This window comes from Choristoneura fumiferana, chromosome 18 (assembly GCF_025370935.1).
Source record: "Choristoneura fumiferana chromosome 18, NRCan_CFum_1, whole genome shotgun sequence".
Lineage (NCBI taxonomy): Eukaryota > Metazoa > Arthropoda > Insecta > Lepidoptera > Tortricidae > Choristoneura > Choristoneura fumiferana.
Window position 1 is genome coordinate 75,483 of NC_133489.1, and position 23,751 is coordinate 99,233.

The 23,751-nt window shown below is 43.1% G+C and overlaps 1 protein-coding gene and 1 pseudogene across 1 annotated transcript; one reads left to right on the top strand and one right to left on the bottom strand.

Annotated features, from left to right (window-relative positions):
• Positions 1-1,639: 1,639 nt before the first annotated feature.
• LOC141438418 (very long-chain specific acyl-CoA dehydrogenase, mitochondrial-like) lies at positions 1,640-17,775 on the bottom strand (annotated as a pseudogene).
• Positions 17,776-17,844: 69 nt separating this feature from the next.
• Hydr1 (abhydrolase domain containing Hydr1) lies at positions 17,845-21,538 on the top strand. The gene is given in 3 exon segments (XM_074102100.1): positions 17,845-18,143; positions 18,858-19,332; positions 19,335-21,538. Coding segments are annotated over 3 exon segments (1,203 nt in total). The 5' UTR covers positions 17,845-18,038; the 3' UTR covers positions 19,958-21,538.
• Positions 21,539-23,751: the final 2,213 nt, after the last annotated feature.

A 23,751-nucleotide genomic window follows, 5' to 3' on the forward strand; every position in this document is an offset into this window, starting at 1 on the left:
CCATTGAAACAAAAGACAGACCTTTGCTGGCCATGTTGTATGAAATTCAATTAATAATATAGCTTTATTTATTCCATATTTTAAATCATTTTATCACATTTAATTAATTTAGTTTATTATATTTTAATTATATTACTTACATTACAATTTGAAATAATTATTAAAAAACATATGCAAATACAAATAACAGTAATAAATTAATAAATATCTAAATTTAATAAATGAATATATATATATTTAAGTATTATATGGACCCCCTCCGGGTAAAAGCCTCCTTCAGATTCTATCAATTCTATAAATTACTATCCTTTAATTTGAAATTAGAACGAATCTTCAATAAGTGCTATACATAAAAGATATACTTGGCATTCTATAACCACGAAGACAAGGACAACATTTCCTTGGATGTTTATTATTTTTTAGAAAAATGTGGGGCTGTCCATTCGAGAACAATTTTGCCAGTGTCTCTGTCTCAGCGGTGGTTTTGCCGTTGTACGGTAAAACAAATCTAGAAAAAGAAATAAGAGATGCAATGGTGGATGAAATTCCCTTGGACGTCGCAATAGCGACAGAATATGTGATACCACTTACTGTTATATTATCTACTCTGCCTACCATGTTCTTGGTGAATAAAGAATTTGTTTGTTTGATGTTTGTTTGAAAAAACAATTTCCCACCATGACCCATCAGTAGGACATCAAGACGTTTTGTAACGGATTTTTTATTATTATTACCTACACCTATTAATAATATAGTCAGTATATTTTTTCTCCTGAGGCTGTTAGAAAACTTTAGAACTTTATACGCAGTTCCGTATTTTTCTTGCTTGCTGTCAATCTTTATTTTGTAGTGTGGTAACACCACTCTAGGCTTTGTGATGTATGCTGGTGCCTGGTACTGTGATGTGAATGTGATAGAGTGATGGCGGGAAACAAAGGTGCAAGAAAAGTTTTGAGGTTGAATCAGAGAGAAATTGTGGTTAGTGAACAAGTTAAGGAGTTATGTGCTTCTAGGACGCCTGTACCCTATTGGAACTGAAACACCCTGGGTGAGTGTTAATTTGCTATCGGCATATTTTTATGAAGCCGTGGTTTTGACGTATCGCTTCCAAGCAGAGGGTCGTGGGTTCAAACTCCGGCTCGCACCTCTGAGTTTTTCGAAATTCATGTGCGGAATTACATTTGACATTTACCACGAGCTTTTCGGTGAGGGAAAACATTGTGAGGAAACCTGTACTAACCTGTGAAGCAATTCAATGGTGCGTGTGAAGTTCCAATCCGCACTGGGCCTGCGTGGGAACTATGGCCCAAGCCCTCTTGTTCTGAGAGGAGGCCTGTGCCCAGCAGCGGGACGTATATAGGCTGGGATGGATATTTTTAAGTCGACCTATGTACATAATATGTGTATGATACTTAGTGGAAAAATGAGTAAAAATAAAAAATGACAATTTCGACTTCGGGCTTCAAATAGACTCGTTCGTAATTCCTTATTTACCGCTTTTAAGACACAATGTACTATTTCGTTTCCAAGCGTTCACCGAGCCGACGGGGTGGTCATCGCACAGTTCGGCCAACGGTGCGATAGCAGAGTTCAGAGTCCGCGGGAAAGGGAACGAGGATATTGACGAAAACGAGACTCGTCATCAAAATACTCATTTAATCGTAAATAACTTGTATGTATGTACTTGTATATTGTGTGTAATAACGTTGTAACAACTGTCGAAAATTAATTTATCTATGATTTTATGTACATAATAAATTATTCGGTACAGACTAATATCTCTATTCGGGACTCGCTACTCGCTAGATGTTGAGCGGGTTGATGGTGGGCTGTCCGCCGTTGTCGGCGACGGCGCGGCCGAGGGCGGCGAGACGCGCGTACTGCTGCAGCGCGGGCTGGGCGCTGGCGGCGGCCAGCAGCGGCGGCACGCGCGCCAGCGCCTCGTGGGCCCAGGCCTCCGCCAGCCGCAGCTCGTGCGGCGCGTGCGGCAGCTGCAGGCGCGCGGCGCGGGAGGCGCGCGACAGGACCACGGCCGTCGTGTACACGTCGATGGCGGCGGACGCGAGCCGTTCAGCACGAACTGTTCGTCGACGACGGCGCGGCCGTACCGCACCAGCGTGCCCTCGACGGTCTGGCCGAACGCGTCCACGCAGCGGGCCAGCTCGCGCGCCGCGGGCCGCAGCTCGGGCGCCACGAGCGGCGAGATGTCGGCCGGCGAGTGCAGGCCGACGGCGCGGCCGGCGCGGCGCCCCGCCTCGCTGAAGATGAGCCCGAGGTGCGCCGTCGGGTCTTGAACGCGCGCTGCAGCTCCTGCAGGTGCGAGCCCGCGAACTGGATGCCTGAGGACCGACACCATTAGCCCATTACGACACCATACTCACTAAACTATTGACCACTTACAAATCGATACTACATAACCTAACCATGAATAGTATTTCATGCAACTGTATCGTAATAGGGGTCCTTAAAACACGAGTGTGGGTTTATGAAACGAGGCGTATAGGGTCACATGAGTGTTTTAAGGCCTATTTACGTACAGTTGCATACTATATTTTATCTATATCCACATATTAAATCCTCGTATCATGTGTTCCGCAAACCATTGACAATGCCCTGCATTAACTCTTACTAGGTAGGTATGTCTGCCCCACGAGCTTCGCCCAAGACGACCTGCTGCTGCACGTGGTCGAATGTGCTGTAATCATGTATGAAAACTTATTACGATACAGATTCTATATCGTAATGACCATTACGATACAGCCGTGTTCATAAAAGAATCCAATGTCATAATGCTGGTCGTTACCTATGGTTTTTGAACGCATAATTGAGGATTTACTATATGGGTGTAGATAAAATTCCATTTTTAATACAAGCTTTTTTTGCTGACTGTACTCTTTGTTTTTTTCTTAACTACTATTATTTTTAGATTAAGATTTCATGTCAAAACTTTTTGACACCAAATAAATCAATTCTATTCTATTCTAAATCGATGCTATGGCTATGGCTGGACTACCAGGATGTCAGTACTAGATTAATGTATTGTCACGCGATTTACATAGGTATTCCTTTCAAGTCAATCTGACTACTGGAAGTTGGTCAAATTTAACTTGCAAGATTTGATAAGAGAAAGAAAGACAGACAACGGGACAGGTGAACTAAATAAAAGCTTGTAAAAATGTATCAAAATGGCATGCGACACGTTACGGAAAGAGCCAGAGAGATGGAGGCAGTGACCGGTCAGCGGGCAGGGAGGAGGCGGGCAACACTCACCGGTGAGCGCGACGAAGAGCCTCAGGATGTCGTTGGTGCCCTCGAAGATGCGGAAGATGCGCAGGTCGCGCAGCACGCGCTCCAGGCCGGCGCCCTTCATGAAGCCCATGCCGCCGAGCACCTGGATGGCCTCGTCCACTACGGCCCAGGCGGCGTCGGACGCGAACACCTTGCTGATGGCCGCCTCGAGGTGGTAGTCGCGCGCGCCCGTGTCCATGTTGCCCGACACCATGTAGGCCAGCGACTCCGTCACGTACTGCAGCATCGCCATGCGCGCCAGCTTCTCCTGGGGGAGAGACCGCACCGTCACACCCTATACCGTATACCGTCTGCTGGACAGCAATCACTAACTTGTTTATGTAAAAGAATTGGTGTCGTTTCCTGGAAAGCATTCTGTCACCATTTTTTTTTACATAAACGACGTTCTTCACTGCTGTATTACGTACAGCGCCGCTACCTTCCTTGGCAACTAGAGATGTATATTAGTTTGCTGTCGTGTCGAAACGTAATGGAAAATTTATAGACAGTAGGCAGTCAGGTCGCAATCAGAACTGTAACACTCGTACGTCTACTACGTGATATAGGAGCATCGCCAAGCGGAGCTTCGTGAACTGTATGTGTCACAGTCGAGGACCCTTCTAAAAATTGTATAGTACACACACACAGGGTCTCTCTTTCGCTACAGGTACTCCGGTACCGAATGCCTTCCAACGGACACTTGATCATAGGACGCGGTGAGCACACCAAAGCGCTGCTGGTAGTGGTGGTGTTACCTGTATGGTGCCGAACTCTATGAGCTTCTTCCCGAACTGCACGCGCGTGGCGGCGTGCTCGGCGGCCTGCCGCAGCGCCGCGCGCTGGGTGCCCGCCAGCGCCGCGCCCATGCCGAACCGCCCGTTGTTCAGGATGTTCATCGCCACCTGACAGACACACACACACACACACACGCGTCACCTCACCGCTCTTGATCACATTCACATGAGTTTGTAGTCGAGTTCATAGTATCTAAACACGACTCTATTGTTAACAGCGTAGAAGCGTGTTCAGATACTTTCGATCAAATTTTTGCTCACAAGTTTATGAACTCGACTGTACCATCAGCCAAATATGTAGTCTACCAATAACGCCAATAGACGTGTCTGTCGACTTGAAAGTTCGACTTTAGCGACATATTCATTTGATAGCAACTTGTTTAACAATTGATAGACCACTTATTTGGCTGATGGTACCTCTATGGGTGTGTACACGAGAAATCGGGTCGGTATTATCCGGGCCAGTAAATAGTGTCTGTTACCCGCTGCTCTAGCCTCGCACACGCAGCTCAGCAGATCTTCGACTCTCTCAGAAGGACCGCACTATACGGTATCGAAAATTTGCGTAGCCTCGTGAACGAAGATGACTTAACTACGATAGTTTCTTGTCAAAAATATCAAGCCGCAAGCACAAAACTGAACATTGAGGATTATAGTGCAGGAAATATTTTATTGAGATGAGATATCTCAGATATCCCACGGATGGTCTTTGTTATAAAGTGTGCACGTATACCTACACATAAATTATGAATGCTTATACCGAACTGGTAAATATTACAGACTACGCCCTATGTTACGACCGAGCGCCAGGAAGGCAATACGGAAACGATCGAAAGTTCATTTAGTGTGAACAAGCAGTTTAAATTATAATTAATAACATGATCATTCCTAGGGTTGCTTGCGCGGTCTACGGGTAAAAAGTAAATCGTTAACCCTGAGTCATGGTCATTGATGACAACTCCATACATTTTAAAACTCGTTAACCCAAGACTCGAAATTAATTACATCAAGTTAATGCAATCTCCATTTCTTTGATGGATGTCGTAAGAGGAGTCCGAGGACATAGGTTAAGGTATACTGAAGGCGATAGGCTGTCACTATTGTACCATTTTTGTCAAACTTAAAACCTAAAATTGCTAAAAGTAACTCCAAGCGGTTGCCTACCCCATTTGGGAATACAGGCGTGATGTTTGTGTAAGTTAATGCAATCCGCTTTTGAAATTTACTGCAGGATTATTTTTATAAAATTCTAAGAGCCGTATTTATTGCTGCTGTTGAATAATTAACGCTTTTCTTTGATGTCATCATCACACGGGCACGGGCATGAGATGTCCATGAATATTTTGTACGCAATAAGTTTAGTTATTAGCATATTAACTAATTACGCGGAAATACTGTATACCCACAACGCAGAATACTATAACCATTAGTATCGTGACCAATCGTGACGTAGGGAGCAATGATTTATCTAATGACCTCATACTAGACGTTTGAGATAAGGACACAAGATAACTATAATAGATCCGTTTCAGCGACTAACATTTTGCGCTTGGATTATACGACGTTTATCTACTACCTACACGCACACTGACGGCATGCATCATTAAAACCAGTGACAGGTAAATCCAGCGAAGTCGCTGCTACGCCTACGTGGAACAGCTAAGGCGAACATCCGAGCACGACGACAACCAACAACCAACAGTGGTCGCGAGTATAGACTAGCTTACTCGAAAAACCTTGAAAAACCAAGACCTTTTTAGGGTTCCGGAGCCAAAATGGCAAAAACGGAACCCTTATAGTTTCGCCATGTCTGTCTGTCTGTCTGTCCGTCCGCGGCTTTGCTCAGGGACTATCAATGCTAGAAAGCTGCAATTTTGCATATATGTAAACTAGCCGACAAAATGGTACAGTAAAAAAATAAAAATTTCTTAGGATACCTCCCCAGAAGTAAAGTGGGGGTGATATTTTTTTTTCTCATCTAACCCTATAGTGTGGGGTATCGTTGGATAGTTCTTTTAAAACCATTAGGGGTTTGCTACAACGACTTTTCAAATCAGTGATTTGTTTGCGAAATATTCAACTTTAAAGTGCAAATTTACATTAAAATCGAGCGTCCCCCCTCTAAAATCTAAACCAGCAGGATGGTAGTAAGTATATCAAACTTACAAGGAAAACTATAATGGCTAAGTTTTCTTGAGAATTATAAGTAGTTTAAGAGTAAACAGCAGCCTAAGGTATAAAAAACTTGGAAAATTCCGTATAAAATACGAAATCCTTAGTAAAATATTATTTAATTTTTTCGTAATGGCTACGGAACCCATTTTTGGGCGGTTTTTTTAAATAATTATTCCAGTAGTAGCGTGACACTGGGGCTGGGGCGCGAGAGTATCGCGAATCGCGACCCCGGCCCCGCTGTGTCATGTTAAAGTACTGGAGTTAGTGTGAACAGAGTCTTTGAAACGATTATTGTTTAAAACCGCGTTGATTATGTTCAGTTCCGGAGCTGAATCCAGCGCCACTCGAGTTCACCGTTGGATACCGGCGCAGACTCGTGTCGCAACCAATTGTAAGTTGTATTTAGATAAAACGACTTTGTTTCTGTCAATTTTCTTGCATTCTTTTGGGTTATGATTGCAGTTTATTTGGAAAGCACTGATAGACCTAAAAAGGACACACTTTTGTGGTTGAAGTTATAATGTGAGGTGTGTAACCGCTAACCTTGAACCCGTTGCCGACGCCGCCGAGCACGTTGGCGGCGGGCACGGGCACGTCCTCGTAGTAGACCTCTGCGGTGTTGGAGCACTTGATGCCCATCTTGTTCTCGGGCGGGCCGGACGACACGCCGCCGAACGACCGCTCCACGATGAACGCCGTCACCTGCCGCAACCGCAACCAACACGCGTCACCACATAACACTACGCTTTTCTGCCTCAATTTGTGAGTGAGTTACTAATTTAAATGGTTCAACTCACGATTGTAAGCCAGGAACGGTCCGACTACTTTCAGTGCGGGACGCACCATCGTCGTGAACGCACTCATGTTTGATAAAATCTTTCGAAAATATCGAAATTCGAAACTAGTGAACCTTACTGAGCTTGTAATCGTGAGGTCAACGGTTCACGTTTAATTTGGTAATTTTATCATTGTCTTATGAGAATTTAATAGTAGATTATTGTCGTGGCCTGGAATTAGCCAATTGCTGGCTGAGAATGAATATTAAACGGACGAGCTTGCGAGTCCGTTTAACTAATACGAAGCCAGCAATTGCTATTCCAGCCGAGACTAATATAAAGCTTTTCTCAAAAATGATGAATAATTCTGAAATAGACTGAACTTTTTCTCAAAATATATCATAACATTTACTTTATTCCAATTATTTTTCTTATGCTTTCCCGCCTTTTTTCATTAAAAATAAACTGCAGCTGTATTTTTCCACCGAAAACACCACAAGCTGTTTCGGACCCAATAAAAAAAAGTCCGAAGTTCCAATAAAATATCTGATACCGCCCATTATATTTGGCTGTATACGACTTGTGCCAACATTTCCATGGCCTTTTTAACTTTTAAAAAAAGTTGTGACTGATTGCAGGCGCGCTAATTTATTATTGTCGAGCTAGCGCGCCTGCAATCTTTTTAACTTTTTAATTTTTCGCTGACCGTAAACTATGTTCACTTTCTGATATGTAAAGAATAATGTCAACTTTTACGGTCATTTTTGAGAAAATTGTGTTATGAGCGAGTTGCCTACAAGGCGAGATTTAAGTTTGTGCGGAGGCCCCGCAGCCCCCGAGAGCGCACCTTGTCAACAGTCTTCCCGTCCTTCTGCACGGGCGTCTGCGCGAACACGGTCATGATCTCGGCGATGCCGCCGTTGCTGATCCAGATCTTGGACCCGTTCAGCTTCCACGACCCGTCGCTTTGCTGCACGGCGCGCGTCCTGCACCAGACACCACACAACACTATTACTGGATAGCCGAGGGGTCTTAAACGTCGATAGCATCTTTTTCAAGATTGACACTGCCAAAATCGTGGATGGAGCTATGTTTCGAAATCGAGTGTTGTAGATACGGTATGAAGAGAGCACGGCACGGCTAGCCTTACTTGATGGAGCCGGCGTCGGAGCCCGAGGAGGGCTCGGTGAGGCAGAAGGCGGCGTACTCCCCGGCGGTGACGCGCGGCAGGTACTTCTGCTTCTGTTCGGGGTTGCCGAACAGCAGGATGCCCTTGAAGCCGATGGACTGGTGCGCGCCCAGCGTGATGCCCACGCCCAGGTCGTGCGCGCCCACGATCTGACACACACACACACACACACACACATTACATTACACACCTTCAAAACACATATGTTCAATACATATCATCAGATCAGATTACAGTACCATGTACCACAGGATTTGGGATCGAAACCGTCAGCCTAGGTCTATCAAAATAAAGTACCTCTTTCATTTTTTTTTTATTAGATTGAATGGCAAACGAGCAAATGGGTCACCATAAACAACTGCAACACCAGGGGTACTGCAGACGCGTTGCCAATCTAAAGGCCTAAGATGGGATACCTCACGTGCCAGTAATTTCACCGGCTGTCTTACTCTCCACGCCGAAACACAACAGTGCAAGCACTGCTGCTTCAAGGCAGGATTAGCGAGCAAGATGGTGGTAGCAATCCGGGCGGACCTTGCACAAGGTCCTACCACCTGCCTGCTTTCATTGTGCAACTCAAAACAGTAGGATCTGGAAACTTGCAATTTTATACTCCACAATTAAATGGTCGTGACGTAGATACAGAATAAGGTCGCATCGGCCGAGTCGTTGGCGATCACGGTTGGGAATAGAGTTTAACGATTGCAGAGTGCAGAGTGCAGAGCGCAGGCGTTACCTCGACGAGACGCGCGTACTGCGTGTTGGTGAGGCCGAGCCCGCCCAGCTCGGTCGGCACCTGCAGCCCGAAGGCGCCCAGCTCCCACAGCCCGGCCGTCGTGTGCTCCTCGATCTGCGCCGCCGCGTCGTTCTTCGCCGGGTCGTTCACCTGCCACAGACAACACCAATACAACATGTATAATAACCACCCTCGTGCTCAGCTCATGAACACAAGCCCGGACAGTATATAGTGATAGTGATATGTTGCCGCGGTTACCTCCTGGAAGAACTTCTCGACGGGCGGCACGAGCTCCTGCAGCGCCTGCCGCTGGTCGTCCTGCAGCGGCTCCGGGTACGGGAACACGGTGGCGGTCTCGAGCGCGCCCCGGAACAGGTTCAGCGTGAACGAGTCGCTCTGCGCGGGTCCGGCCGCTCCTTCTTGGCGGCCGCCGCCGACGCCAGCCGCCGCGCGCCGACGCTAGCACACACAACATATTGCATACAAACAACCTGCCTCCAGCAGAGGGACACACATGAAAGTAGATAGATTTTGTAGGTACCATTATGTCCTACTATTCTACATCCCTACATAATTTAGAACTGCCATATCATAAATAAACCATCAGATCACTAATATAACTTAGAAATAAAATGAATGCCTTTCATTTATAGTAGATTATTGTCGTGGCCTGGAAGTAGGCAATTGCTGGCTGAGTATGATTATTAAACGGACGAGCTTGCGAGTCCGTTTAACTAATACGAAGCCAGCAATTGCTATTCCAGCCGAGACTAATATAAAGCTTTTCTCAAAAATGGTGAATAATTCTGAAATAGAATAAACTTTTTCTCAAAAATATATTGTAAAAATTTAATTTTATTCCAATATTTTCTTATGCTTTCCCGCCTTTTTTCATTAAAAAATAAACTGCAGGTGTATTTTTCCACCAAAAACACCACAAGCTATTTCAGACCCAATAGAAAAAGTCCGTTGTTCCAACAAAATATCTGATACCGGCCATTAGACTTGGCTGTATGTATACGACTTGTGCCAATATTGCCATGGCCTTTTTAACTTTTAAAAAAAATGTGACTGATTGCAGGCGCGCTAATTCATTATTGTCGAGCTAGCGCGCCTGCAATCGTTTTAACTTTTTAATTTTTCGCTGACCATAAACTATGCACTTCACCTTCTGATATGTAAAGAATAATGTCAACTTTTACGGTCATTTTTGAGAAAAATACATTTCATATAAAGATGATTATTAATGCCTTTCAAATAACTGGATCCATACCAACAATAATAATAATAATAATTAATGCATGTTATAAATAGGTACCTTATTCAATGTAATGCACTTTTCATGTATGCCCAATCTCCAGTCCACAGGTCAAGAGCAGGTTTGTTTGTCCTGACTGATCTATCAGTGCACTGCCAAAACTAATAAATCTACAAAACTGAAGACTGAAGATTCCTTTCATAGTGTAAACACATAGATTTAAATATTAAAAGCTAGCTGACTGTTTAACAAACACAACACACTGTCCAGCTGTTGACTCAAGTACCTATTCTGAGTTATGCATGATCATTGATCAAAGTACAATATTAGGTCCATTAGTAGTAACATGCTGACATTACTACTAACAGTAATTAATTAGCACTGCTGTGCTGTTATTGTGCAACTATTGCAGGAGGGTTACTTCTACATATTTTATAAAGGGTGGAAAGATTGAATGCCACATGCATGATGATTCTGCATTTATGGATTTTTGTAAAATCGCTTGTCTTAGTCGAGACTCGAACCAGCCAAATGCGACAAAAAATAACATGCCATATTTTATGATGCAGATCTAAAGGGTTACTGATAAGGTTTATTTACCTGTAAATAAATTGCAGAATTGAACTTTTTAATTTTGTTTTTACCTGTCACGGGAAATGCACCACAACTACCTTAAAAATTAGAAATAGCAAAATCAAAACTCCATAAAATGTAGTACCTAGTTCCATCTATGTTCCGTGATGGATGAATACAATACAAAATTATAATTAACACAACTGTTAGTTTTCATTGTCTTCTGTTATTTTAATTGTGCATGTTATTTGGTGATAAATGAACTTTATCAGTAACCCTTTCAATCTGCATCACAAAATACGGCATTTTATTTTTGTCGCATTTGAGGGGTTCTAATCCCAATGCAGGATTTATGGTTTTTAAAAATAAAGGAAAGTGTCAATCCATGTGGCATTCCATCTTCTACCCTGTATGACCAGTACATACAAGAATAATCCCAAAACTTCTATTGGATTTATCCAACTTTTTAATGGTTCAAAAGTACAGGACATTTTTCTTCTTTTTCAGTTGCGTGTAAAATATTTTTTACCCTTTACCTTTAACAACAAAAATATTATGTACTAAGCAGGTCATTAGACCTACCATGAAAATTTGTTCACATAGCTCCTATAGTTTCAGTGTGTTCTGATATACCTGTTTTGGCTGCAGAACCCTACAATACTGACTGGCTTCATGAAATAAATGTATAACCTTGTAACAATTTCATGTATTTTCCTAATATACCTAATAACTGTTTCCCGCAATCTTGTCTGTGAAGAATTCATTTATCTCATGTTCATGAGAACAATCCTATAATTGGACCTATTTATGCAAACAGGATCCAACCCACACTCCTGTCAAAATTGAGTTAAATACACAGAAAGCTTTTAAAATGCACCTTCTATCGACCTACTTAAATATCAAATTGATCTGGCAACTATCTCATATCAAAACATTAAGTCAACAAAGTTACCAAACGTGATAGCAACAACCTCATAATAAGCTAATAAGATTCATGCTGTATGATAACTCTGTATTCTACAAAATGTTAATGTTTTATTTTTTATAAATGGATCCATGTCGCTTGGTTCCCCATAATCGCAAATTTATATATTTTCAGAAGGGACCATGTGGGTTGGATCCCGTTTGCAAAATAAAAACTGACGCAGTCTAAATTTTCATAAGGGACCATGCGGGTTGGATCTCGTTTGCAAAATAAAAACTGAAGGACTCAAAATTTTCACAAGGGACCATGCGGGATAGATCTTGTTTGCAAAACAAAAATTGACAAAGCCTAAACTTTCATAAAGATTCACACAATATGGTTACTTGTTAAATTTAATTATACCTATTTATGCAAACAGGATCCAACCCACACGTGGCTAGTTTTGAGAAAAATCGGTTTTTGTTTAAAACATGCGAACAAAATTTTCTATAAACATCTAAAAAAAAGTTTGAATGCAAAATTTTAGACAACGGTAAGCTTTTTGTTGTCTAATACTCGTGTTCCAAAAAATAATAATATTTAGGGACGTTTTTCTTCAAAAAGTCGATGGATCTTTTTTGCAAAAATGCTCATGTGTGGGTTGGTTCCTATTTGATTTAATAGAAATTAAAATTGGTAATACCTAATATAATAAAATATACATATGTTATTTCAATTCACTTTATTGAAAATAAATGCTTATACTTACAGGAAATCTTTCTTACCATTAAAAAGTTCTAGAAAAAATAAAAAAATTGTGAATAATCATACATTTCAAAACATCACTCATTTACTAAAAGAATATAAAACAGAATCTCAGTTTTCTTTTTTACCATTAAAAAGTTCTAGAAAATATAAAAACTTTTGTGAATAATCATACATTTCAAAACATGAAAAGAATATAAAGCAGAATCTCAGTTATCGAAATAATTTTCTTCCAACTCGAAGTCAAGTTCACCAGAAAAGCCTTCCAGGTCATCTTCAATATGTTTGTCTGCATCGAGATTGACGTAAAAACTGTGGTACTCCTGAGGAATCAGGTGCAGAAGGCTCTTTAAGTCTTTCAACTTTGCCTCTGGTATTGGTTTTCCTGTAGGCCAAAGAGGCTCCATTATTTCTTTTGAAATAGCTGGTTGCCTCACGCGACCAATTTTTTTAATGTCTAATTCCTTAAAATCTTCATAAAAGTTCGACCGCATGTAAATCTTGTACATTTCACCTTTTTTTAGTTCAATTTCTTTAGTACTTAACCATGACACTTTATCCCCATCAGTAGTTTTTTTTCTGTTTGTGATGCTTTTCTCTAATTTTAGAGACGATAAAAAGTCGTTTTGGTTCATGCGGTGAACTATCATGGGCTTATTTTTTTGCATGTCTTCATAATACTCATGTAATCTTCTGGTGTATATATTCTTTGTTGCCGTTTAAAACCACCTTCAATTTTGCCAAAATCCCTATCATTGGGGAGAAAGCTGTGTCCCGATTCAAGAAATCTCATATTAATCTGTACCAAAGTTGGGTGGTCATTTAAGACGGCTTTGAGCATTAATACTAGTTTAATATTGCGATTTTGACCACCAAAAGAATCGCTCCATAAAATAAGACGTGTCACATTATTATCCAGTCTTTCCAATATATGTTTTATAAGGCACGAGCCCACTTCTTGGGCTCCTCGACCAGCCTCTCCTTCTACCCATACATTGCAATGGGCGTCATCATTGCTCCCAGTGTGTATACCAAGATTGTACACCCAGAGTTGTCTTTTGTAAAAGACTATATTTGTGGGTATACGCGGTAATGGCAGCGTTTTTTCGAGGTCGAAGGTAATTGTTTCAACCGAGGGATCATCTTTAGCAAGCTGCATATCAGCTTTCATTTGATTTTGCAAAGTTTCTGCAATTTCTTGATGCGATCTCCACTTCTGGTCGATTTCGACTTTCTCTTCATCCGATGCAGACATCATTTTGCTTTGAAAGTGGTCACATTTATTGCATGTGTCTTTCTTTAGAGGCTTGGTACGTAGATTAAACTTCGTCAAATATACTTTGTGGACTTTCGAACGGGACAGTACTCTCATAGAAGCCGTCTTAGCTGCTTCTGTATATAAATCGTAAATTTTAGACTGTGTCATGTCTGCTCTTAGAAACTTAACCCCATCACATTTTTCTCGACGATAGTGGGAGATATATGTTGGTAATGTTTTTATGAAATTTATCACAAGCTGCTCACATTCACGTGGTACTTTATTGAGTCCACTTTGTAAGCCCCGTCTATCTACAACGCAGTCTTGTGAACGCATCTTGCAAAGCGAAGTGTTTTTTTTTTGGGGTTGTTGTAAAGTTTTAACAAACATGTCTCGACAAACTAAAATTCTGTCCAGAGAGTATTCACGCGAGAAGTATTTCTTTTTCGAAACGTTGCTTATATTTTCAGTAGCTATGTAATGACGCTTGACGGGTTTTTCTTGTACTAATGCCCTTAAAAACATATTCTGTGCATCATAGGAACCTAAGGAGTAAAACTTTTTAAAAACAGCTAACCGTTTCTCTACTGATATCTTTTCGTGGCATTTTTTGGCACAACTACATTAGAAATCTATGAATGTCTTAGGATCGACTGTCTTTTTTTTGAGTTGACATATGGTAAATTCATGTATTTTCGTTTTTTCCTATCCTCCCTCAATAACCCACCATATTTTCGCTTTCTTCCTCTTTTTGGCCGTCCTGTAAACTGTTCATCAGCTTGTGATGATTCAGTATACATGAATTTACCATATGTCAACTCAAAAAAAAAAGACAGTCGATCCTAAGACATTCATAGATTTCTAATGTAGTTGTGCCAAAAAATGCCACGAAAAGATATCAGTAGAGAAACGGTTAGCTGTTTTTAAAAAGTTTTACTCCTTAGGTTCCTATGATGCACAGAATATGTTTTTAAGGGCATTAGTACAAGAAAAACCCGTCAAGCGTCATTACATAGCTACTGAAAATATAAGCAACGTTTCGAAAAAGAAATACTTCTCGCGTGAATACTCTCTGGACAGAATTTTAGTTTGTCGAGACATGTTTGTTAAAACTTTACAACAACCCCAAAAAAAAAACACTTCGCTTTGCAAGATGCGTTCACAAGACTGCGTTGTAGATAGACGGGGCTTACAAAGTGGACTCAATAAAGTACCACGTGAATGTGAGCAGCTTGTGATAAATTTCATAAAAACATTACCAACATATATCTCCCACTATCGTCGAGAAAAATGTGATGGGGTTAAGTTTCTAAGAGCAGACATGACACAGTCTAAAATTTACGATTTATATACAGAAGCAGCTAAGACGGCTTCTATGAGAGTACTGTCCCGTTCGAAAGTCCACAAAGTATATTTGACGAAGTTTAATCTACGTACCAAGCCTCTAAAGAAAGACACATGCAATAAATGTGACCACTTTCAAAGCAAAATGATGTCTGCATCGGATGAAGAGAAAGTCGAAATCGACCAGAAGTGGAGATCGCATCAAGAAATTGCAGAAACTTTGCAAAATCAAATGAAAGCTGATATGCAGCTTGCTAAAGATGATCCCTCGGTTGAAACAATTACCTTCGACCTCGAAAAAACGCTGCCATTACCGCGTATACCCACAAATATAGTCTTTTACAAAAGACAACTCTGGGTGTACAATCTTGGTATACACACTGGGAGCAATGATGACGCCCATTGCAATGTATGGGTAGAAGGAGAGGCTGGTCGAGGAGCCCAAGAAGTGGGCTCGTGCCTTATAAAACATATATTGGAAAGACTGGATAATAATGTGACACGTTTTATTTTATGGAGCGAACCTTTTGGTGGTCAAAATCGCAATATTAAACTAGTATTAATGCTCAAAGCCGTCTTAAATGACCACCCAACTTTGGTACAGATTAATATGAGATTTCTTGAATCGGGACACAGCTTTCTCCCCAATGATAGGGATTTTGGCAAAATTGAAGGTGGTTTTAAACGGCAACAAAGAATATATACACCAGAAGATTACATGAGTATTATGAAGACATGCAAAAAAATAAGCCCATGATAGTTCACCGCATGAACCAAAACGACTTTTATCGTCTCTAAAATTAAAGAAAAGCATCACAAACAGAAAAAAAACTACTGATGGGGATAAAGTGTCATGGTTAAGTACTAAAGAAATTGAACTAAAAAAAGGTGAAATGCACAAGATTTACATGCGGTCGAACTTTTATGAAGATTTTAAGGAATTAGACATTAAAAAAATTGGTCGCGTGAGGCAACCAGCTATTTCAAAAGAAATAATGGAGCCTCTTTGGCCTACAGGAAAACCAATACCAGAGGCAAAGTTGAAAGACTTAAAGATCCTTCTGCACCTGATTCTTCAGGAGTACCACAGTTTTTACGTCAATCTCGATGCAGACAAACATATTGAAGATGATCTGGAAGGCTTTTCTGGTGAACTTGACTTCGAGTTGGAAGAAAATTATTTCGATAACTGAGATTCTGCTTTATATTCTTTTCATGTTTTGAAATGTATGATTATTCACAAAAGTTTTTATTTTTTCTAGAACTTTTTAATGGTAAAAAAGAAAACTGAGATTCTGTTTTATATTCTTTTAGTAAATGAGTGATGTTTTGAAATGTATGATTATTCACAATTTTTTTATTTTTTCTAGAACTTTTTAATGGTAAAAAAGATTTCCTGTAAGTATAAGCATTTATTTTCAATAAAGTAAAATGAAATAACATATGTATATTTTATTATATTATTTACAATTTTAATTTCTATTAAATCAAATAGGAACCAACCCACACATGAGCATTTTTGCAAAAAAGATCCATTGACTTTTTGAAGAAAAACGTCCCTAAATATTATTATTTTTTGGAACACGAGTATTAGACAACAAAAAGCTTACCGTTGTCTAAAATTTTGCATTCAAACTTTTTTTTAGATGTTTATAGAAAATTTTGTTCGCATGTTTTAAACAAAAACCGATTTTTCTCAAAACTAGCCACGTGTGGGTTGGATCCTGTTTGCATAAATAGGTCCAATTTATTCTGGCCTTGTTGTAATTAATATATTGTATAGTGATTGTATGCAAAATTTCATGCCAATCAATTCAGTAGGTAGTAAATGCGTCAAAATGGAACAAAAAAAAACAAACTCGCATAGTGGTCACTATGTGAGTTTATTTTGCATTCACAAGTAGGTAATATTAGTAGATATATTCTAAAACAAATGAGATTTGAATTTTTTTATTATTCAAAATCATAATAATAAAACAAGTGAAAGTTAACAACGGTATTTAATTCGTGTGCGGCGCTAATAGTGACAGGCCGTTAGCCGCTCACGCGCATGGCTGACTACAGCAAAGGGCAATAGAGACAAATTCCACAGTTATTATTTCTATTTATGTCTTTATACGGATGCCACGGATGCCAAAGTGTTATTGGCATTGACAGGCCCTATATTAGGGTCGCAGTCTAAAGTCCAAGGCTGCCCGTGGCCCGCGCTGGGACGTTGCCTGCTGCCGCTGCCTGCCACCTGCCACCCACCTGTAGAGCGGGCACAGCCTGCCCGCGGGCGCCGCGCAGCGCCCCGCCGCAGCCACCAGCTTGGCACTTTTCATCTTCGCTCACTGAACACGGACAATACTTTTACAAATTGCTGGTTTCGACACCAATTCCTTTTAGGCGTATGGAAATGTTAAACTTAGCTGGTCAAAATGTTCATAGTCACTAAAATTGCCAATTTATATATTTTGTATTTGCTAGGTACTGGAGATTCGGACCTACTGAACTAAACGACGACAAAATAATAACAATTATAATAAAGTCTAAAAAGAACTTTGCCCTCCACCGACCCACTCTCCTTCCTACTTGTCGTAGCACAGACTAACTATAAAATAAACCAAACAAAAAGCTGCGTAGGCGTAGGACTATCTTATCTTATCTACAAAGCAATAAATTACGTTATCAGCTCGTGTAAAAACACACTGCTATTACAGCATTTAAAAACATGTCTCGAACGTTACAGACTTGATACTCTTCTTTTGACAGATTGCGGACCATCAGCCGTCAGCGTTGACTGACAGTGACACTAATGACAGTGACTGTCGCAACAACTTCCGCAGTGTTTCGTATCGCTGGCTGGCTGCAGTGATATGAATGAATCACTCGCACGCACTAGTACAGTTTTATAAAATGGTTATTCACATGAATAACTGACGTTTAGTTCTCTTTTTATTTTCTGTTTGGTTTATTTTTACAGTTTGTTTATCACAATGTTGGCTATGTTTACGTATTTGTTGGAAACGAGGAAGGAGCTGCTAGTGGGGCTGTCATTATCAGTATTATACATAACCTATTATCTAGTGGAAGTAGTCAAGGTAAAGTCCATTATCTCAATACTGCCGAGCCCCACCTTGCACCTCGCTGCGGCGTATTGATTGCCGCAGCCGGGTGCCGCGGGCTCGGCCGACACTCGTCACTTTACATCAACTTTTGAATAGTTTGCTACCAACTTGTACAAGAGCGCTTTTTGGTTCCGTACGGTAGAAAAGATGAGTAGCAGGGATAGTTTGTAACATGATATTTTTGTCCATTAATTTTAAAGGAACACAGTAACATATTTTTTTACTAAATGTTTAATAATCTTTTCTTTATAAAGGGATGACATGCTGTAACAATTTTGTTCATGTGTGTTACCAAATTCTAAACAAGACCACTGCTTCCATTCTGTTGTTTGACATATGGATAGTAATTGGCTGACGTAAAGAAAAGTAGGGACATTTTACTTCATGGTGCTTTCTTCACGGGTTCATGGTGGATTCAGGCAGCCTCCAACAGAAGCAACTGGAGGTCTATGGGAGAGGGGTCCAAGGGGTCCAAGTGAAAGTCCTATGGCTGATATGATGATGATAGCAATATTTTATTTTGAATACTCAATAATATTTTGAGTTTAATAATTGTAAAATTTTCCGTATCAAAGGCACACTGATGGGGCACACTTTTTTTTGTTATCAGAATAGTAGGGCCCTTTTAAAGTTATGGGAGCTCTTTAAAGAGGGTTATGAAAGTGGGCTGGCATGTGGTGTTGACAGAAGCCTGTGCTGGTGTGCCGCGCGGGCCGCTTCCGCTCGGTGCTGGAGGGGCTGCCGGCGCTGCGCGCGCGCTTCTGGGCCACGCCGTGGTGCGTGGAGGCGCGCGCGCAGACCGTGCTGGGCTCGGCGCTGCGCTCGCTGCTGCTGCCGCGCGCGCGCTTCCGCCGCCAGGTGCTGCGCCTGCGGGACGGCGGGCAGGTGGCGCTGGACTGGCTGGACGCGCCGGGCGGGGCGGGGGCGGCGCGGCCAGTGCTGCTCGTGCTGCCGGGGCTGACGGGCGGCGCGCACGCCGACTACGTGCGCTGCCTGGCGCGCGCGGCGCGGCGGCTGGGCGCGCACGCCGTGGTGTTCAACAACCGCGGCTGCGGCGGGCTGCCGCTGACGACGCCGCGGCTGTACTGCGCGCTGAGCCACGAGGACCTGGCGGAGGTGGTGGCGGCGGTGGCGCCGGCGGGCGCGCCGCTGCTGGCGGCCGCGTGTCGCTGGGCGGGCTGATCCTGGGGCAGTACCTGGCGGCGCGCGGCGCGAGGGCGCGCGTGGCGGCGGCGCTGGCGGTGTCCCCGCCGCTGGACGTGGTGCGCGGGTCGGCGTGCATGGAGCGGGCGGGGCTGAACGCGCTGCTGTCGCGGCACATGGCGCGCAACCTGCGGCGCACGGTGGCGGCGGCGGGGCTGGCGCTGGGCGCGGCGCGGGGGGCGCGCTCGGTGCGCGAGTTCGACGCGGGCTTCACGACGCGCCACTTCGGGTTCGGGTCCGTGGACGCGTACTACGAGGCGGCCACTCTGCGCGACAAGCTGGGCGCGGTGGCCGTGCCGCTGCTGTGCCTGTGCGCGGCCGACGACCCCTTCCAGCCGGAGCGAGTGCTGCCGCGGCGCGAGGCCGAGCGCAGCGCGCGCGTGGCGCTGGCGGTGCCGGCGCGCGGCGGCCACATCGGCTTCCTGGAGGGCTGGTGGCCGGCGAGGGAGGACCAGTACATCGCGCGCCTCGCCGAGCAGTACTTCGCCGCGCTGCTGGCCGAGCCCGAGCTGCTGCACCGGCCGCCGCCGGAGCCCGACGCGGAGCCCGCCCCGCTCGCCCCGACCACCGTGGCGGCCGAGTAGCTTGACGACGACGAGACGACGAGGGCGCCGAAGTGCCTTGGCTCGACATATGTGATATTTTTGCGCTAGGATGAAGGGGTCCAACCCCGGCTTTTTGATTGATATCTATACGATAACCCGGGATTTGAGGCTTTATAGATTAAAAAAATATTGTTAAATAATAATTAATTGACCGTGCGACGATCGTGTTGTGAGTAAACATTTTACAAAAAACCGGTGCTAATATCGGTAGCTTATCTTTTTTATTAACGTGAACGTCCGACACGCGTTAGCTATATTTATTCAAGTTGACGAATGTTTTTCCAGTAGTGGTAGTGGTAGTGGTAGGTAGCGATCGTTGACGGCGACGCGTCACCGCTCGCGCGCCGGCGATGGCGCGATGGCGTCGACGATCGCAATAACTGACGTAAACGACTTCTCACGCATGACAGGTAGCGGAGGATAAGGAGAGAAGAGAAGGCCTTCCATCTATTTACCTGATGAAAATTAATTTATAACAAAGATAATTTATATAAATTGCTAATGGGGTACCAATAAAATTATGGTCGTGGAAGTAATAAAAGTATGTATGTAAACTCTATATTGTACAAAAGAAAAAGAAACAAAATACAATTGACAAACTTTGAGAGAACATGAACTTGTCAGTTGCCAACCATCTTGTGATTCCTATTAAATCCCAGGGTCACTTGGCATTGAATTCACTCGATAGTTAAAATAGATATCAAAATAAAGATCTTATTGCAAATACAGTGGTTTAAGATTATTTGCGAAATACCATTCAATAATCAGTGTCCAAGTTAACTTGAAAAACTGTGTCCCTTCTGTTCTAAGCATGGGAGGTTTCACAGACCATAGATTTGAAATACGTGGAAGTGATTTTATCAAAACAACTGGTTTGGTGCGGAACACGACATGTTGTTATTTAACTTTCCCTTTAATTAACTTTTATATTAGGTATCTTTCATATAAAATAGTTTTCATCAAAATAAACAAATAAGTAGATGAAGGTCCGTCCTGCGTGGGATATTAGACCAAGAGGTATTGTCGATGCCTCAACGAGTGAGGTTGTAACGTTGCATTTGAAGCAGTTATACAAATATTAACATTAGTTCCCATCGTCGCCCCGCGGCTAGAAGCCCTGCCCCGTTGCGAGCGCACAATCGAGTGGCTCCCGTTCCCTTCCCGTAGACGAGGCGCGCCGAACGCATTCAGTACCTGGTCTATTTGCATGGGTGATTAATGATTATATTATATTATTGTTACGTTTCATAGTCGTTGAATTGAATATGAATTTTGTGAATTTATACTATAGTATTATTATTTATAAAACAGCAGACAGAGGGTACTAGAACAAAATGCAGAGATCACACAAATGTTTTTTATTGTAGCCGATTAACATAGTTTAAGCGATGTTATGTTAAGTTTTAAATATATAATTATTATTATTAGAGCAGCACGGCTCAGGCCAGCCGCCCGCCGCCAGCACGAAGCGCTAGGTTAGACTGACTGTACACCGACACGGCACTTCCACATATCTGCTGTTTGAATGGTTTTTTACAAATTATACGCGTCCGACGGCAAGCGGTGGTTTCATTGCGCCCCCCCTCCCCCTCCCCCGGCCAGGTCGTGTCCGAGCGCGCGGCAGAAGGCGGCCACCAGCTGCTCGGCGCGCAGGCGGCGCTCCCCGTCCCCCTCCCCCGCCCCGGCGGCGCCCCCCCTCGCGGCCGCCGCCGCCGGCAGCAGCGCCAGCGCGGCCGCGAACTGCTCGGCGCGCTCCACCGCCCCCGCCTCGTCCCCGCCCCCGCCCTCACCCCGCCCCCCCCGCCCTCGCCCGCGCGCCGCCAGGAGCCCCACGATTCGTCGCTCGACGACTCCGCGGACGAATCCTCTTCTGTTTACAGATACTTAGATTAGACGATGTTGCGAACAGGGCAGGATAATAGTACATTGTGTTTTAAGGGCGGTAAGTGAGGAATTACGAACGAGATTCTATTAGAAGCCCAAAGTCGGAGACTGAGGGCTTAAATGAGTCGATGTTTGTAATTCCAGTACCGCCCGTGCCACATATAATGTTTTTCATCACATTTGCTTTTTTGCGTTCAATTTGGGGGGTTGCAACAAAGGTAGCCTGCATGTTACAACACTGTGTTTACGAGCAAGTGTGATGAAAAAACATTTTTGATTATCAAAAACCAAAATGAAATTCCGTTTCGGTATTCATTACAAATACTTGGAGGATCGTGCACCGGGTCGTGGGCGTGAGGCGCACCTGCGTGCGGCGGTGGCGGCGGGCTTGCGGCGGCGGCCCCGCGGCGCGGGCGCAGGCGCAGGCCGGGCCAGGGGTGCGCGTGCAGCGCCTCGCGCAGGCGCGCGGCGCCCCGCAGCTCGGGGAAGGGCTGCACGGGCTGGACGGGCGGCCCACCCCCACCAGCGGCACCAGCTCGTAGCGCGCGGCGGCGGCGGCGGCCTGCAGCGCGGGCGCGTGTTGCGGGCAGCGCGCGGCTGCCAGGCGCACGGCGCCGCGCGCCAGCCGCCGCTCCGCCGCCGCCCACGACGCGCGCCGCGACAGCGCCGTGCACTCCGCGCACTAAAACAGGTAATAGGAATAGGTACAGTCACTCTAAAAATATGTATACAAAAACAAGGTTCATAAATATGTAGTCATACATTGTATCAAAAATATTTATCTATTACTGACACCAAAAATTGTATTCATTAAACTTTTTCAGTATTATGTAATCACAAAATGCTTCAGAAAGTTGCATACTTAATAATTCCATTTAAATGTATCCACCTCGTAGGCAAAAATAAGTATACATGAATGGGTTCCATAAACATATAACCACACCAATTTGGCAAATATTTGTATACGCCGTTTGATTCATAAATATGTAAACACGATTTGATATTTTAATTCGTTTTGAAGAATTACTGTTTTGTTAAGATTACATGTCTGTCTCTTTCGTAACCTGCATGCGGGCAGGGACATACATACTACGAATCCATACTCCATTAAAATAATATTATATACCTACTGGTGGCCCGTTCCGGCACAACACGGTTACGGTATACATAGACATCAAAATCCGTTGCGTAGTTTGAAAGATCTAAGCGTACAGACAAAAAAAGCGACTTTGTTTTATACTATGGAGTGATGAATTGAAAGTAACTCTGTCTGTTCCGGTATCACGTCGAAACCGAGAAAGAAAGAACTGGCTACAGTGCGGCTCTACCACTAACAATTAACAATATAATTAAAATAAAAACAAAAAAATGCTTAGTGCACCTTTCTGAGAATGACCCTAAACTGAAATACTCAATATTTACAAGTCAATTCAATCTAAGGACTGTCAAGTGCGTCATAGAATAATCGTGAGATAGACGTATGCAGTGACAAGTCCGCACTGTTTTCGTGAATTGTCAAATCAGTTAAATATACAACTTACGATTTTATGCCAGTCAGACAAGGTTTGTTGTTGCAGTCTGGATACATATTTATGAATCAAACGGCGTATACAAATATTTGCCAAATTGGTGTGGTTATATGTATATGGAACCCATTCATGTATACTTATTTTTGCCTACGAGGTGGATACATTTAAATGGAATTTATTTAAGTATGCAACTTTCTGAAGCATTTTGTGATTACATAATACTGAAACAGTTTAATGAATACAAATTTTTGGTGTCAGTAATAGATACATATTTATGATGAAAATGTGTGGCTACATATTTTTCATTTTTTTTTGTGTATACATACTTTTAGACGTGACTGTACAGTCCACTGCTAAAAT